The sequence below is a fragment of the Haemaphysalis longicornis genome, unplaced genomic scaffold, assembly GCF_048455015.1.
Source record: "Haemaphysalis longicornis isolate Haplotype H1 unplaced genomic scaffold, Haemaphysalis longicornis Haplotype H1 scaffold_2, whole genome shotgun sequence".
In the NCBI taxonomy this organism is placed as follows: Eukaryota; Metazoa; Arthropoda; class Arachnida; order Ixodida; family Ixodidae; genus Haemaphysalis; species Haemaphysalis longicornis.
The window spans coordinates 147,369,052-147,381,798 of NW_027526295.1; the positions used below are offsets into that span (position 1 = coordinate 147,369,052).

General features: G+C 49.0%; 1 protein-coding gene across 2 annotated transcripts in view; it reads left to right on the forward strand.

Moving 5' to 3' along the window:
* Positions 1-12,747, forward strand: part of LOC144169292 (disks large 1 tumor suppressor protein-like) — a 247,364-nt gene that overhangs the window by 197,873 nt on the left and 36,744 nt on the right. The window contains exon 5 of one of the 2 annotated variants that reach the window (XM_077698372.1): positions 3,891-4,136. The exons of the other annotated variant lie outside the window; for it this stretch is intronic. Coding sequence (XP_077554498.1) covers positions 3,891-4,079 — 189 coding nt within the window. The 3' untranslated portion in view covers positions 4,080-4,136. Of the gene's footprint in view, positions 1-3,890; positions 4,137-12,747 lie in introns of those variants that run through there. 2 annotated transcript variants of the gene reach the window in all.

Here is a 12,747-nt window from a genome sequence, read left to right on the forward strand (position 1 = left end):
GGTGTCCTGAAATTTAGACTGCCGGAGGGCCTTACGATTCGTTTCCAATGGAACACGTTCTCCGGCGTGGCACAAGCAAACGGGCCTATTTCGGGGTCAGATTTCCGTTGGCCGCATATAGTCGTCTTACGCCCAGCGTGTACGAAATGGGAAACATCTGCGGACGGTTTTGACCAAGGAGCGTGCGTCATGCGTTGGAACAACAATTTTTGTACTGCTCCGTACACGCGCCTGGAGTGATCAAATAAGGGCGCGCCGTGTGCCGTAACCTTTCTCTTTCCCTGTCTCTCTCTTACGCCACATCGCACGCGCAGACGCCTCTCCAATGCGACATCTTCACGAGAGAAGGTGGCGATGTTTGCGTATTCGCCGCTGTTGTGATCTCGGCGCCGCGGGCTCTTGTTTGCTGGGGATGTCGCCCGGAGTGCCTTGGCCAGCACGCCCCTTTCACTTTTGCCGTGAAGTTGACTCCGTATTCCGGTCAGCCGCGCTCTCCTCATTCGGGGCGCAAACACGCGCACTCCGGATGAGGACAGCCCTTGTGTGGACACAGCGGCGGGCTCCCCTGACCGGCGTATGTTTTGCTTCGCTTCCCATCCTGCCGGACCCCTTTATCATTTCTGCCCCTTGGCGATCCCGCCGCTGGCTGCTTTGCAGTCAAGCGGGCCCTGTCGGGCCGGCCAGTGGGTATGCACCGCGTGTGTGTGTGTGTGTGTGTGTGTGCACGGCTCGGCCGACGAGGAGCGGGAGGAAAAGGCTAGGATAAACAGGAAGTGGGCCTCTCACCACTCCTGATGCGCGGGGCTCCCAAGATTGTGTCCTTGGCGGGCCGAGTCCTCTGCCCCATATCTGCCGGCACTGCGGGGCATTCCGACGGCTTGACACGGCGGGAAAACGAATTTGACAGTGCGCGATGTTCGGCGCGCTATCTTTTTTCTCTCGCTCGGCTAGGTTGGTTGGTTTGGCGTGGGCCTTGATACAGGGGGACCTGGACGGACGCGGGCTAGGACGGGGTTGGCGAATAGAGACGTATAAATGTGGGAGGAGCAACACCGGAGCTCGAAGAAGAAAGAAAGGAGGAAAAAAGAACACGAGCCGGAAGAGCGAAGATTGCTCGCGCTGGCGAGTGCATCTCTCTCGGTGGAAGGAGTCGTCGCTTGCTCCTCCTTCAGCGGGAAAGCGTCTTCTCCCGTATAAATCACTTGCCGGGGGAAATTGGGTGACGCCCGAGTTCCATCGCTCCTGCTGCCTCTTCTTGGAGCCGCCTGCTCATGTTTACTGCCCTGGCCGCATATCCGCTGTTCTCACGCTTCTCATACCCAGCGCCGTCTGCTGCGAGCACCATATTCCCCGTAACGGACTTTATATATATATATATATATATATATATATATATATATATATATATATATATATATATATATATATATATATATATATATATATATATATATATATATATATATATATATATATATTATAACTTTTTAAAAAAAGGAACGCCAGGAAGAAACGTACTATGGGGAATTTTCAGTGTTCACAATTGAGAGCGTAGTAAGCGGGGAATCGTATGAACCGGGAACGTATTAACGGGGTTCTACTATAGACACACGCGCACACACAGTACACTGCGGTTAAGACGAACGTTATAGCTAAGACGAACAACATCCACAATGCAAAAAACCTTCGCTTAAGACGAATTTCTGAAAATACGAACAAATTTTCACGGTCCCTTCGAGTTCGTCTCAACGGGAGTCTTTTCTCTCTATCTCTCTCTCTTTCTCTCTCTCTCTCTCTCTCTCTCTCTCTCTCTCTCTCTATATATATATATATATATATATATATATATATATATATATATATATATATATATATATATATATATATATATATATATATATATATATATATATATATTCTTTATTTATGTCTTTTTGCTTTGATGTTTTAGGTTATTGAACGCCCTTTATCTATTTACTGCTGTGGAAGGGAATTGCGCTAGAAGAAAGGTGTATCATAATGCCTTCGAAGTGTTGTCGTTCCGTAAATACTCGTGACGTCGTTAGGAACAGGGCCATGCAGAATGACATTATCAGAATGCTTATATCGTGTAAGGCGTAAACTTTTTGCATTCGCGCTTTAGCGGAGTCCCACCTGCGTGAATTTAAGCTCGCTATAATACTGCTTCATTTTGCTAAGTTCCCCATTTGAACGGTTTGGCGAATAATGTTTGCGACCCAGTAGGGATTTTTACAGTTGCGATTCGTTTTCATTTAGTAAGGTTTTTGATTGAGTGAAACAATGTGGGGCTATTGTCGACATCGGTCTGTTTTTTGACCGTTGTCCTCAGGTACGCTCTAAACATTTTAGATTAAAACCACTCCAGGAAGTTCTCGCTTTGAACGGGATACAAGTAGGTTACAACCTTGATTTTTCGTTCAGCAATGAGAAGCTTCAGAAGTACACAAGAAACACACCTTAATTTTGAACACACACTGTTCACGCTCTCTGTTTATAGTTTTTTTTTATCTGACGCACTCACGCGTACTACACAGGGTGACGGACTTGAGAATGGAGAAATGCATGACGAATGCCCTTCAAAACATAGCTTTGGAGCCAAAATAGCTGTATCGATAAAACTGCTGCAAGCGTTGCTGAGCAGCCCTCTTCTGAGTCCACGCCACCCTTCCTAGTTTACACGTTCACTTCCAGGCCTAGAGGTCCTGATCTCAGTTCCACGAAGATAAGAAGAAAAAATGGCATCATCTCCACTACGCGTGGATGATGGCGAGGGTGCGGAGTACGGGGACTCGAAATGACATCCCAGTTGCGCCCCGAGTGACATCCGATTTGCGCCCCGGCCGTCATTCGATTTGAGCCGTGAGTTGCACCTCGATTATTCCCTAAATGAAACTGCAACTCACGGCTCAAATCGAATTTCGCTTGATATTCGCTTGATGGTGGTGTGCGCACGGATGGACGCGGACAGACATTGGGAGCTCCTGAGGTACTCCGCACCGTTACAGGCGAGGGAGTACGCCATTTGACTTACGGGTGCTAACTCACGGTCGTAGCCCAATGGGTAAGACGTCTGACACTAACTCTGTCTGGTCTACCAGACACAGGCTGGCATCCTGCCGGTGCCTGTGTGATTTTTTGCTATTGTAAATGCTATGCGAACGGACGCGGGCGGACATTGCGCGGTCCTAAGGTACTTCGCACCTGAAAAAAAATTTTGTTCAGACCTCTGAACTAGTACCGGACCTGCTTAACGTTGGACACGGTGTCATAGGTTCGTGGGCTGACTTAGAACAGTTTGGGTTTGTCTAAGTGCGTGAAAAAGCAGCTGATGGGGCCAAGAACGAAACTTGCATGCTACCTCCAGGGCTCAGTACAAGGATGCCTTAAGTATTTCGTGACCAAAGATGCTTGCTGTTTCTGCTTCCAGGCTGCCGAAATGTGTCCTCAAGGAAGAATAAGTTCCTCTCCGATCGCATTTTACGTTTATGTGTTGAAAAACTTGCAACGGAGTCACGGAATGAGTCTTGGGCTGTGCACAGAAGTCTACAAGGAATGTGGCGTACAGGCCTGCTGCTTGACAGACGTGCTTAGTTGTGTGTTTAGTAGCACGGAAATTTGTTGAAACACGCGTGCTTGTTCTCTCTATACCGATTGTTAGCATACTTGGGAGCTTTTCTCCGCCGAACTGTCTGTGGCTGGCGTTGTCTGCATTTAAAATTGCGCCATTTTACTCCTTTAGTTTCGGCCTCCCAATCAAATCGCGTCAAATCAAATCGAGTGAAATGAAATCATTCCAGCCAAAACTTCGCACGTCACTCGCAGTCACTGAAATGTCTTTTTCCCCGTTTTCTTCTTTCTGCTCTTCGCAGGTAAGCCTCCTTCGGAGATCGCCTTCCTCCTGCCCTGACAGAAGGGGGGCCGAAGCTGCACTCGTGTCGCTGCCGGCTGTTGGGTCCTTCGGCTCCACGCAACCACGCAGTTCGTTCGACAAGTCAGACCGTTCGTCTCGCGCTGTCGCTGAGATGCCACGGTTGTGCGGTCACGTGGCGTCTCGGTGATGTGGCGATTTTCCGGGCTGCAATTGACGCAAGTCGGTTATGATTGGCAACCGCAGTCACTATGCGCCTCCTTTTAGAAATGCGTCCAGCGTGTATAACTTTTTAGCTGTGCGTCCCATTCGACAACAAGTTCAGCGATACGAACCAAAGCACTTTCGGCGGATTGTACGACTTCCGTTTCGTTAGTTTCCGTTTCCGTACGACTTCCGTTCCGCTAAGCACTTTAAGAAATTCCGCAGTGACGGGCTGGTTTATGTTAAAATGTCGCTGAAATATTCTACTTTATGACTGAAATATTTTGGTAGTTACGCACGTGCACGCGTTTGATCAAGTGGAAAATATATGCAACAAAACATAATTGTAAAGAAACTGCTTTGTTCGAAATCTCGCTAGGTTTTAAATGTTCCATCGTAACCACTGCAATGCATTCAGAGCGAACCATTCGGATTGTAACGAAATATCGCATTAACGAAGGTATTTTTTCATCCCGAGGGCTTCGTTATAAGGAAGGTTTCCTGTATACAATAATGGAATACGTCATCCCGTATGTATATCGCCTCGCAATGCTTTCTTTCTTGATCAATCAGATAACCTTTTTATAAATCGTGGCATGGAGTGAAACATTTCTACAGCAGTGCGTGTACTATGATCGACAGCCACGCTTCATGAGAGTAAGAGGTGGGAATCGTCAAGTATTAGCGCACATTGTTTTTACCCGCACTATAACCCCCCCCCCCCCCCAAAAAAAAAAAAAATTCTGGCCGCTGTCCTGCCAGAAATTTTCTGAAAGTCATGTTTTCTGTTGTTTGTGTATCTGTTATTTTACAAGCATTTTCTGTATTTGACTACAGAAAATTTGTCAACTCCCTGTCTTCAGTTTTTAGTTTTTCGCTTTTTTACAAAATGGTTCTGTTATCGAAGGTCCTGTTTTTCTCAACAGAAAATGTGGGAACCTTCCGGGTTTTTTTTTATTTTTTGCTTTTTACAGATTATTTGTGTTGTGCTTACATTGTTTTTCCTTGCCAAAATTGTAATGCTTATTCACATTTCTGGATTCATAAATCGTGGCATGGAGTGAAAAAATTCTACAGCTGTGCGTGTGCTATGATAGAGAACCACGCTTCATGAGAGCAAATGATGGTAATCGTAAAGTACTAGCTCACATTTTTTAACCCTTCGTTCGAACCAACTCGGCGCCCAGACTGGGTATGCGCGCTCTGATGGAGCTTTGAGCCTTCGTACAAGCGACGCTGCGGCTACTTGGTCTGTAGTCATCAGCAACGACGGGCTCCGTGTTTTGTGCGATTGGCTTTCGCCCTTTTTAACACGAAAGTGTTTTACTCCGGTATTCACGGAGATTTCACTCACGTCATATCCGTCACGGAAATGATGCCAGCACAACTAAGCAAGCGGCCTGTAAAGGGTGCACCCCCGCACACAGGGTCTTCTTGCGGGGATGCAACATTTAGCACTAAAGAGTACGTTATAGTTAGGGTTGTTCGTTTTCGGGTTTTATATTTGAACACGAAAGTATTTTATGCCGGGATACACCAAGATTTTACTGACGTCATATCAGTCACGGAAATTGCGCCAGTACACCTTTGCCGAAGCGACCCGCCAGCAGGACGTCGCTCGCCAAGCACACCCACAAGGCAGCCGCCGACCCGCAAATCATGCTCATGCAGATTTCGCTGCACATTTCACTTTCGTGTTTTACAGATATCTATGACAGAGGAATCAACCACTGTTTTTACCCTAAAGGGAGCCTCGTCATTTGTGTAAGAATCAATTGGCGTGTCAGTAGTTGACGCAGGTATGCTGTTTTATCATCTGGCTGTTTTATCCCCCGCCATCTCGAGAGTGATAGAGGTCATGTTGACGCAGTGTTCCAAACTAATTCCAATGCGTGCGACAGAAGTGTGCTACCGGGTCGCTCCGACCAAACGAACTTTGATAGCTGTGAGGACTTAGACAATTGAGTATAAATTGAATGCGCCATATTTTCTTTCATCTTACAAACAGGCGCGGTATATTTTCGTTAACTTTCTGTTATTAGTAAAACGTCTACACGTCCGGTTACGTCCAACCTTGGACCTCGTCCTGACTCCTCTATCTCACCAATTTGCGAAACTCGTGCGTTCGGCTGGCAGACGTGCGAATTATCCTAATGCATGCAAACGCACGCCTGTTCACGCCTGCATTGTTTCCGTCGGACGTACACGCCAACGTATTTGACCTCTTTGCGAAAAAAAAAAAACCAACCTTGGTACACTCAACGTTATCGCTTTCGCAGATGGAGACAATTCCATTTGGACACCTAGCTGTGTTCAACCTCGTGAAAGTCATCGCGCGTTCACCGTTCCGCACCGTTGCTGTTGTACATTTTTATCCGCAGTTTTTTTCCACCGCGTTCGGTCCCACGCACGGCAGAGTGAGGATTCCCCGCACGCCGCTGAATCTTCATCTGTAGCCGCGCTGACGTTGGAATTATAACAGCTGTCGGCAGCTGTCGCCCGGGCTCTAATTGGATAGGTTCTTCGCCGGCGCGGGGGCTCCGTCATTGGGACAATAGGGAATTGGGGCGAATGCGGTTCCTCACGCATGCGCTGGCGAATTAATGAATGAATCGAAGGACGCACTGAAGTACGGGTGCGAGAGAAAACGCGTGCGGCCTTCGGAGGCGCGCGGAATCAGCGACTCCGCGCACCCTTCGCGACCGGGGCGCTGCTCGGTTCGGGACCCACGTCGCGCCTGCGGGAACGGTGGCTGCGCGAGCGCGAAATGTGGCGCTCTGCTTCGGGGCGCGGCGCGCATCTTTGGGAAATCTGGTCTTCATCCGCTTAGACGTTAATCCGTTTAGACCACCCCCGAAAGGGCGCGCCCTCGCTGTAGGCGAATTCTCGCGGGTACTGGGCTCCGCCGTTTTCTCTGTGCCCCGAGGAACCGTTTGACACGCTAACCGGGCACCGTGTAGACCGTTCCCGCGGAGTGTTTTTACAGGCCCAACCCTTTACTTTTAGCCATTTCGGGTTCGCGATGCAGACGCCGAAACTTTTCTTCGCGTTTTTTTTTTTAATTTAAAATCTCGCTCCCGATGGTGTACTCCCCTCTCTCTCTCCTGAGCGCGCGCACGCGTGCATTTTCCCGGCATAATTTAGCGATGAATTTATATGTACCGCGCTTTGCAACGCAAGAGGCCCGAGTGCGGGACACTTGTATACTGACGCGGCGATTTCGTGGGCGTCGCCCCTGTTCACGCCTTTTGGCATGGTTCGAATTGGTAATGGCAGAGGCCTTCAATGCTTTTTGGTAATGGCGTGCAATGGCGCAGTGGAGTGAAATTTCGCAATTTTTGTCCGCAATACATTGCCGGAGATGCATATACAGCTATCTGTGTCGTCATGATGACGGTCGTCTCCTCTTGAAATTGGCACATGAAAACGTCGCGTAAGGTGCAACTTATTTGGCCCAGTGGCGTAAATCCAGCAACATCACAAGGGAGGACTCATCCTGCATTGGCGGACATTATATTTTTATATATAGGTATTAATTTAAGAAATATTTTCCGCACAATTTGTGGGTCAGAACGCCCTTGACCTCCTCCTCCCCCCTCCCATGATTTACGCCACTGTATTGGGTTACAATAATTTGAACTGCCTGAGTTAACTCAGTGACATTACCCCGCTCATCGGTTCTCGTCGCCGACCCGTTAAAAAAAATGATAAAAATAATGACAGAATTTTGCGTCCAGGCAGAAATTAGTGACCATACTTGGGATATTGCGAAAGTCGGGAAAGGTCAAGTTGAGGTGCTACAGGCTCACAAACATGACGTGCGTGCCGTTATGCTTGTTTAGCGTACTTTGACAACTACAGAACGTAAACAAAACCCTTCGACGTCCTCTTCGTTAGATAAATACACTGAGCGTTGGCCATGGGGCCGTCTTTGCTGTCCATCGCCCGGGTCTCACCGTGGCCTTCTCCGCTGCAATTTAACCCCCAGCGCACGCTTTGTTCTTACGTATGTGTATGGAAATTGAGTGCGAACAGAGTAGAATTGCCGCGCACCGTTTGACATCACTTCGGCCCGAATGTTTAAATTTCGCAGGTAAAAAAGTGAAAGAGAGCGAAAAAAATGGGATGATAGCTAACCTGTCGTGTTGCTGCTACATCCGCGAAATGTTTGCAATTTGACTTAGCGTTCGACTTTTTGCCCGGAATTTGTTTTGCTTCAAAGATCGCGTCATGCCTAATGCTTACGTGTCAGCTCCGTGAGCTACTTTAATTCAGGCCAGTTCCATCCAAGGAAATCACGCGTTCATCACCCAGTCTTCAGCAGTGCGTCCGGGTAACGGAGGCGTCCAGACCAACGCTCGAAGCGAGGTCTTCAATATTTTTGTTTATTTCGGGCGCCAACAATACCCAGCACCCCACCCACACCTATCCAGAACCGAATGTACAATACTCCGGCGACTAACAAACTCTTACCCCCACAATACCCTACTCCATGCAATGTACCCCACCCTCTACCCCGCATCTTGCAAATACTGCCCCATCCTGGGACCCTATACCATCTGGTATGGGGATGTCAACAAACCCCGTCCCTTACTCCCAATCCCCAACGTACTTACGAGCAGTGGGTGGCACAGCTGACCAGCTCCTACCTCTCCTCCCAGCGTAGCTTGGTAGAGAGGGCCCGGGTGGCCAGCGCAGGCCAGGCTATCCCGGACTAGAGGAAACCCCCCACCAGGCGGGTGCTCAGACAGCAGCACCTAAGGCTGTCTTTTATTCCTTATATTCTTTCTTTATAAGTTTATAATAAGTTTATAAATTATATATATAAAGTTTATAAATAAGTTTATATCTTTATAAGTTTATTCCTTATTTTATAAGTTTATTCCTCCCCTCCTCCTTCGTGATTTTATCAAATTCTTACTCGTGTGCAAAACAACAACAATAACAACAGAAAACAAACAAATCGGAATTCCCATTCATCTAACGAGAAATATGGTTGAAACGCGAAGCTTTCTCTCATGAAACCCGAGTCAAAGTCAAAATCCGAAGTCCAAACTGGTTCTTCCGTGTCGGAATGGCGTTATCGGATAGACGTGGGCTTCATACCGCGAGGGGCCCAGGTTCTACTCCGACCACCGCGATGCGCTTAATGTGCCTTCGCTTATCATCAGCATTTCGTGAAGCCCTTTGTGTGAAGTTGGCTTTCCTGCAGTGCGTTCTACTCGGGCGCGCGACGCCATCAGCGAGGCGTAGCAAGCTTCGCTTTAAAAATTCTCGCTTCCTGAGGCAGTGCCGCTAATCGTTTTGATTGTGTAATGTCTTCGGAGCTAATGCCCCTTTTTATGGCGAGTGTTTAATGAACTCCAAATTTAGCTTAAACCTTTAATCTATCGGTTTTACGTTTTTAAATGTCGTGGCCTGCACTGCTCATTTCGAAAGAGACATTCCCCCCTGTACTAGGAGTTCAATGAAGAGGCGTTGTTACTGGGCGCAGTTAGTTGAGGCGCATCCCAAAGTGCAAGAAGCGCCGAGGTGTGTCGCGTGCACCTTCCGAGCTCGTTTCTGCACGAGTGTCGTCACCGCTATACACGGTTTTAACTAGCTCCGAGGCAGCGCGCGGAAAGAACGAAAGAGAAGCCGAGCGTGTTGTTTCGATCGGTAAGGCGAGCATGGGTGGATGTTCCGGGGATGAGAAAAGGGGCTCCGCTTTCCTTGGCGGCCAGAACAAAGGCATCCTCCTCCTATGCTAGGGAATCGTCGCTTCGGTGTCTCGGTGTCGCTTTACACCAGCGACAAGCTCTCTGTTCCCTGCTGCTCCCATTTTCGCTCTTTCTCTTGCCTTTGTTTCTTGGGTCCGTTTGGCGTTTCCTCGCTCTCGCGTTTCCTTTGTGTGTGTTTCCCCGAGCCTCCCTGGTGGTGCTTCTTCTCTTTAGGCCCGCGCCCCTTCTTGCTGTGTGGGGCGGAGCTGTGCCAGTCCCCGTCCTCCTCCCCCTTCGAGTGGCACTGCGGGTTCATCTTGGCGCGCCGTCATTAACGACGAAGAAATAAGGAGCAAATTCCTTTAACGACCTGACGAAACCACGCACTCCGGCACGTCTTATAATTGTTTCGCTGCTCCTCCATCTTCGTTTTCGCTAACATCGAGAATAGCAGCGGCGAGGAGATTGCTTTCACTCCTCCTCTCTCCCTCTGTGATCTCTCCGCGTGTGTATTTCGTTGCTTTATTTACTTGATTTTTTTTTTCATTATTTCCTTCCCTCTTTCTCTCTCTCACGCGACTTTGTTTTGGCTCGCAGCCGCGCCCGCCGATTCCCGGCCATCAAAGGAGCGCATAATCGATTAGCTTGTGCTTAATCTTGTGACGGGGTTCTGGCGCGTCTATAACCCTGTTTACACTACACTGGCCGGATACAACGAAACCATTGATAGTAATCACCCGTGCATGATTGGTGCTGGTTGAAATTGTCGTGTTCGGGAAGTCCGAGTGGTTGGCGTAGTGAGGTAGTGAGGTGGCTTAGCTGACCGCATGACAGGTGTGAGTCGTGGTGGCGTTAAGAAGGAACACGACCCACGGCGCGTGTCTTGAGTGTAACAGCTTTTTTCTTCCTGCCTTTCTTGATGTGCTGTCCAACAAGAGTCAGGATCGAGCCGGCTAATTGTGCGCTTTACGTCGGTCAAGCCGTTGTAGTTGTTAACCCCCTATCGTGGTCACGTTCCCCGTAATGACTTGCGTTGGTAGTGACCATGGCGAACATGTGTGTTTGGAACTTAGCTTTATCGACGAATACCGTCTTAATTCAAAGTATGGCCTCTAACTCGCAATCAGGAGCAAGGAGCAGATTGACGCCTAACGATGATGTCGTTTTCAGAAAATGCAGACCGGTTGACATCACCGCGTATAATGCACTTTTTGTAAAACGCGCGTTGTCGGAGGAAACGGAAAGTGTGAGACCGAGTTGACGCGTACCGTTAGATTTCCACGCCCAAAAGCAAATGGTCCACATACGGCAAAAGCAGGTGTGTAATAAACAACAAAATTGAAAAAAAAAAAACAACCGGGAAACGAGTACGGCTGATTTCTTGGACTTGCCGAACTACCATCTTTAACGTCAAAAATCGCGAAAAGTAATAGCGAGCCGACGGAAATTTTTTGAAACGTTTTTCTGAAGGACAGCAACCTGTAGTGCCGTGAAATGCCGAATTGGAGCGCCTTGCAGCTTCTGTACTTATGAACGTTTATAAGAGGATATAAACTGCAGCTTGTAAATATTGCAGCGCTGGCTTTTCCACTCGAACACCACGGGCTACGGTTTTGCAGCACCTTCCCGATCGCGTGTTTTACCTTAGTGTTTGGATGACGATAATTAACGTCAAAGCTCGGCCGCTTGTTAGCGCCAGCGATGTGTACGGCAGCCACCGGTAAGGAGCGGCGGGCTCGGTTATTACCTCAGGCAATTAGTCGAACATCCGGGCCGTTGCCTCTTACTCTTGATAAACGAGCGCGGGTAACCGCGCGCTCCAATCTCCCGCCTTGTCCGTGATTACGGGCCTGTGCTGCTGACAGCACAAAGTGGCGCAGAACCGCTGTTCGCACCTCGGTTATTATCTGCCCGTGCTCTCTCAAGACGCGGCGGCTATCGGCGAAGGAAACGACGTTGTCGCTCGCTGCAGGCGAAACTGAAAGCAAAAAAAAAAAAAAAAGAGGGAGGGTGGGTGGGGGGGGGGGGGGGGGGGACGCTGTGGCTTCTGTTTGGAGCGCAAAATTCCTACGAAATTCATGCTTAGAACGAAAGTAGGAGTAGGTGCCGCTGTTCCATGGTTCGCACCGGCGGCGGCGGGACTTGGGCAACACCGACAGTGTACACTGGGCGTCCTCGATTACCAGTCCCGGACGGACCTCGAACTGCCTGAGACGCAATCTGGCGCTCGTTGTTCCCATGTATTCCTATGTGTCACAAACTCGAGCGTACGACGTCTAAAAGTATCGTATAAATTTTTCATTTTATTGTACAGCGCCTAACTCTTCTTCAGTCGTCCGATTCATCCAGTTGGGTTCTATTCGGCCCGAAAAAGGGCTGGAACTTTCTCGAACGAAGCGACAGTAACGAGATCACCCGCCGGCTCGCCGGCGAGAAAACAACAAAAATAAAACCTCAGTCGCTCCAGTTTCGTCGAAGCTTCCAGTACTTTCGAGGAGGTGCGCGTGGCCTTGCCAGCTCTAAAGAGCGTCGATGATTCTAGAAGGGAGAAGAGTGAAGTTATTCGCTGACGGCGGCGGGCGCGCTGTGTGTTGTGCTCTCCCTCTCCGCACCGCCGCGCCTATAAAAAGAGAAGCCGCGCCTAAGCAAACCAGCTACGTTTGGACGTCGTGATTGACAACGGCACCTGCCAGTTTGTACATCACACCATCGGGGACCCGCGCCCTGGAGGACTCCAACGTGCTCCCGGGCCTCGAAAATGACCGTGATCGTCTCGGACGGCCTGGCCTACAGCGAAGCCACGCTTCCCAGGTAGCCGAATCGCCTCCGACAGCGGTGCATCATCCGGCCCGGTCGGTGAATATGCTGGGACTCTGTCTCTCATAAGCATCGAACTGTTCATTTTCTTTTAGTTAACTGCTCCGATTCGTAATCTTCATTTGTTAACGCTCCTGT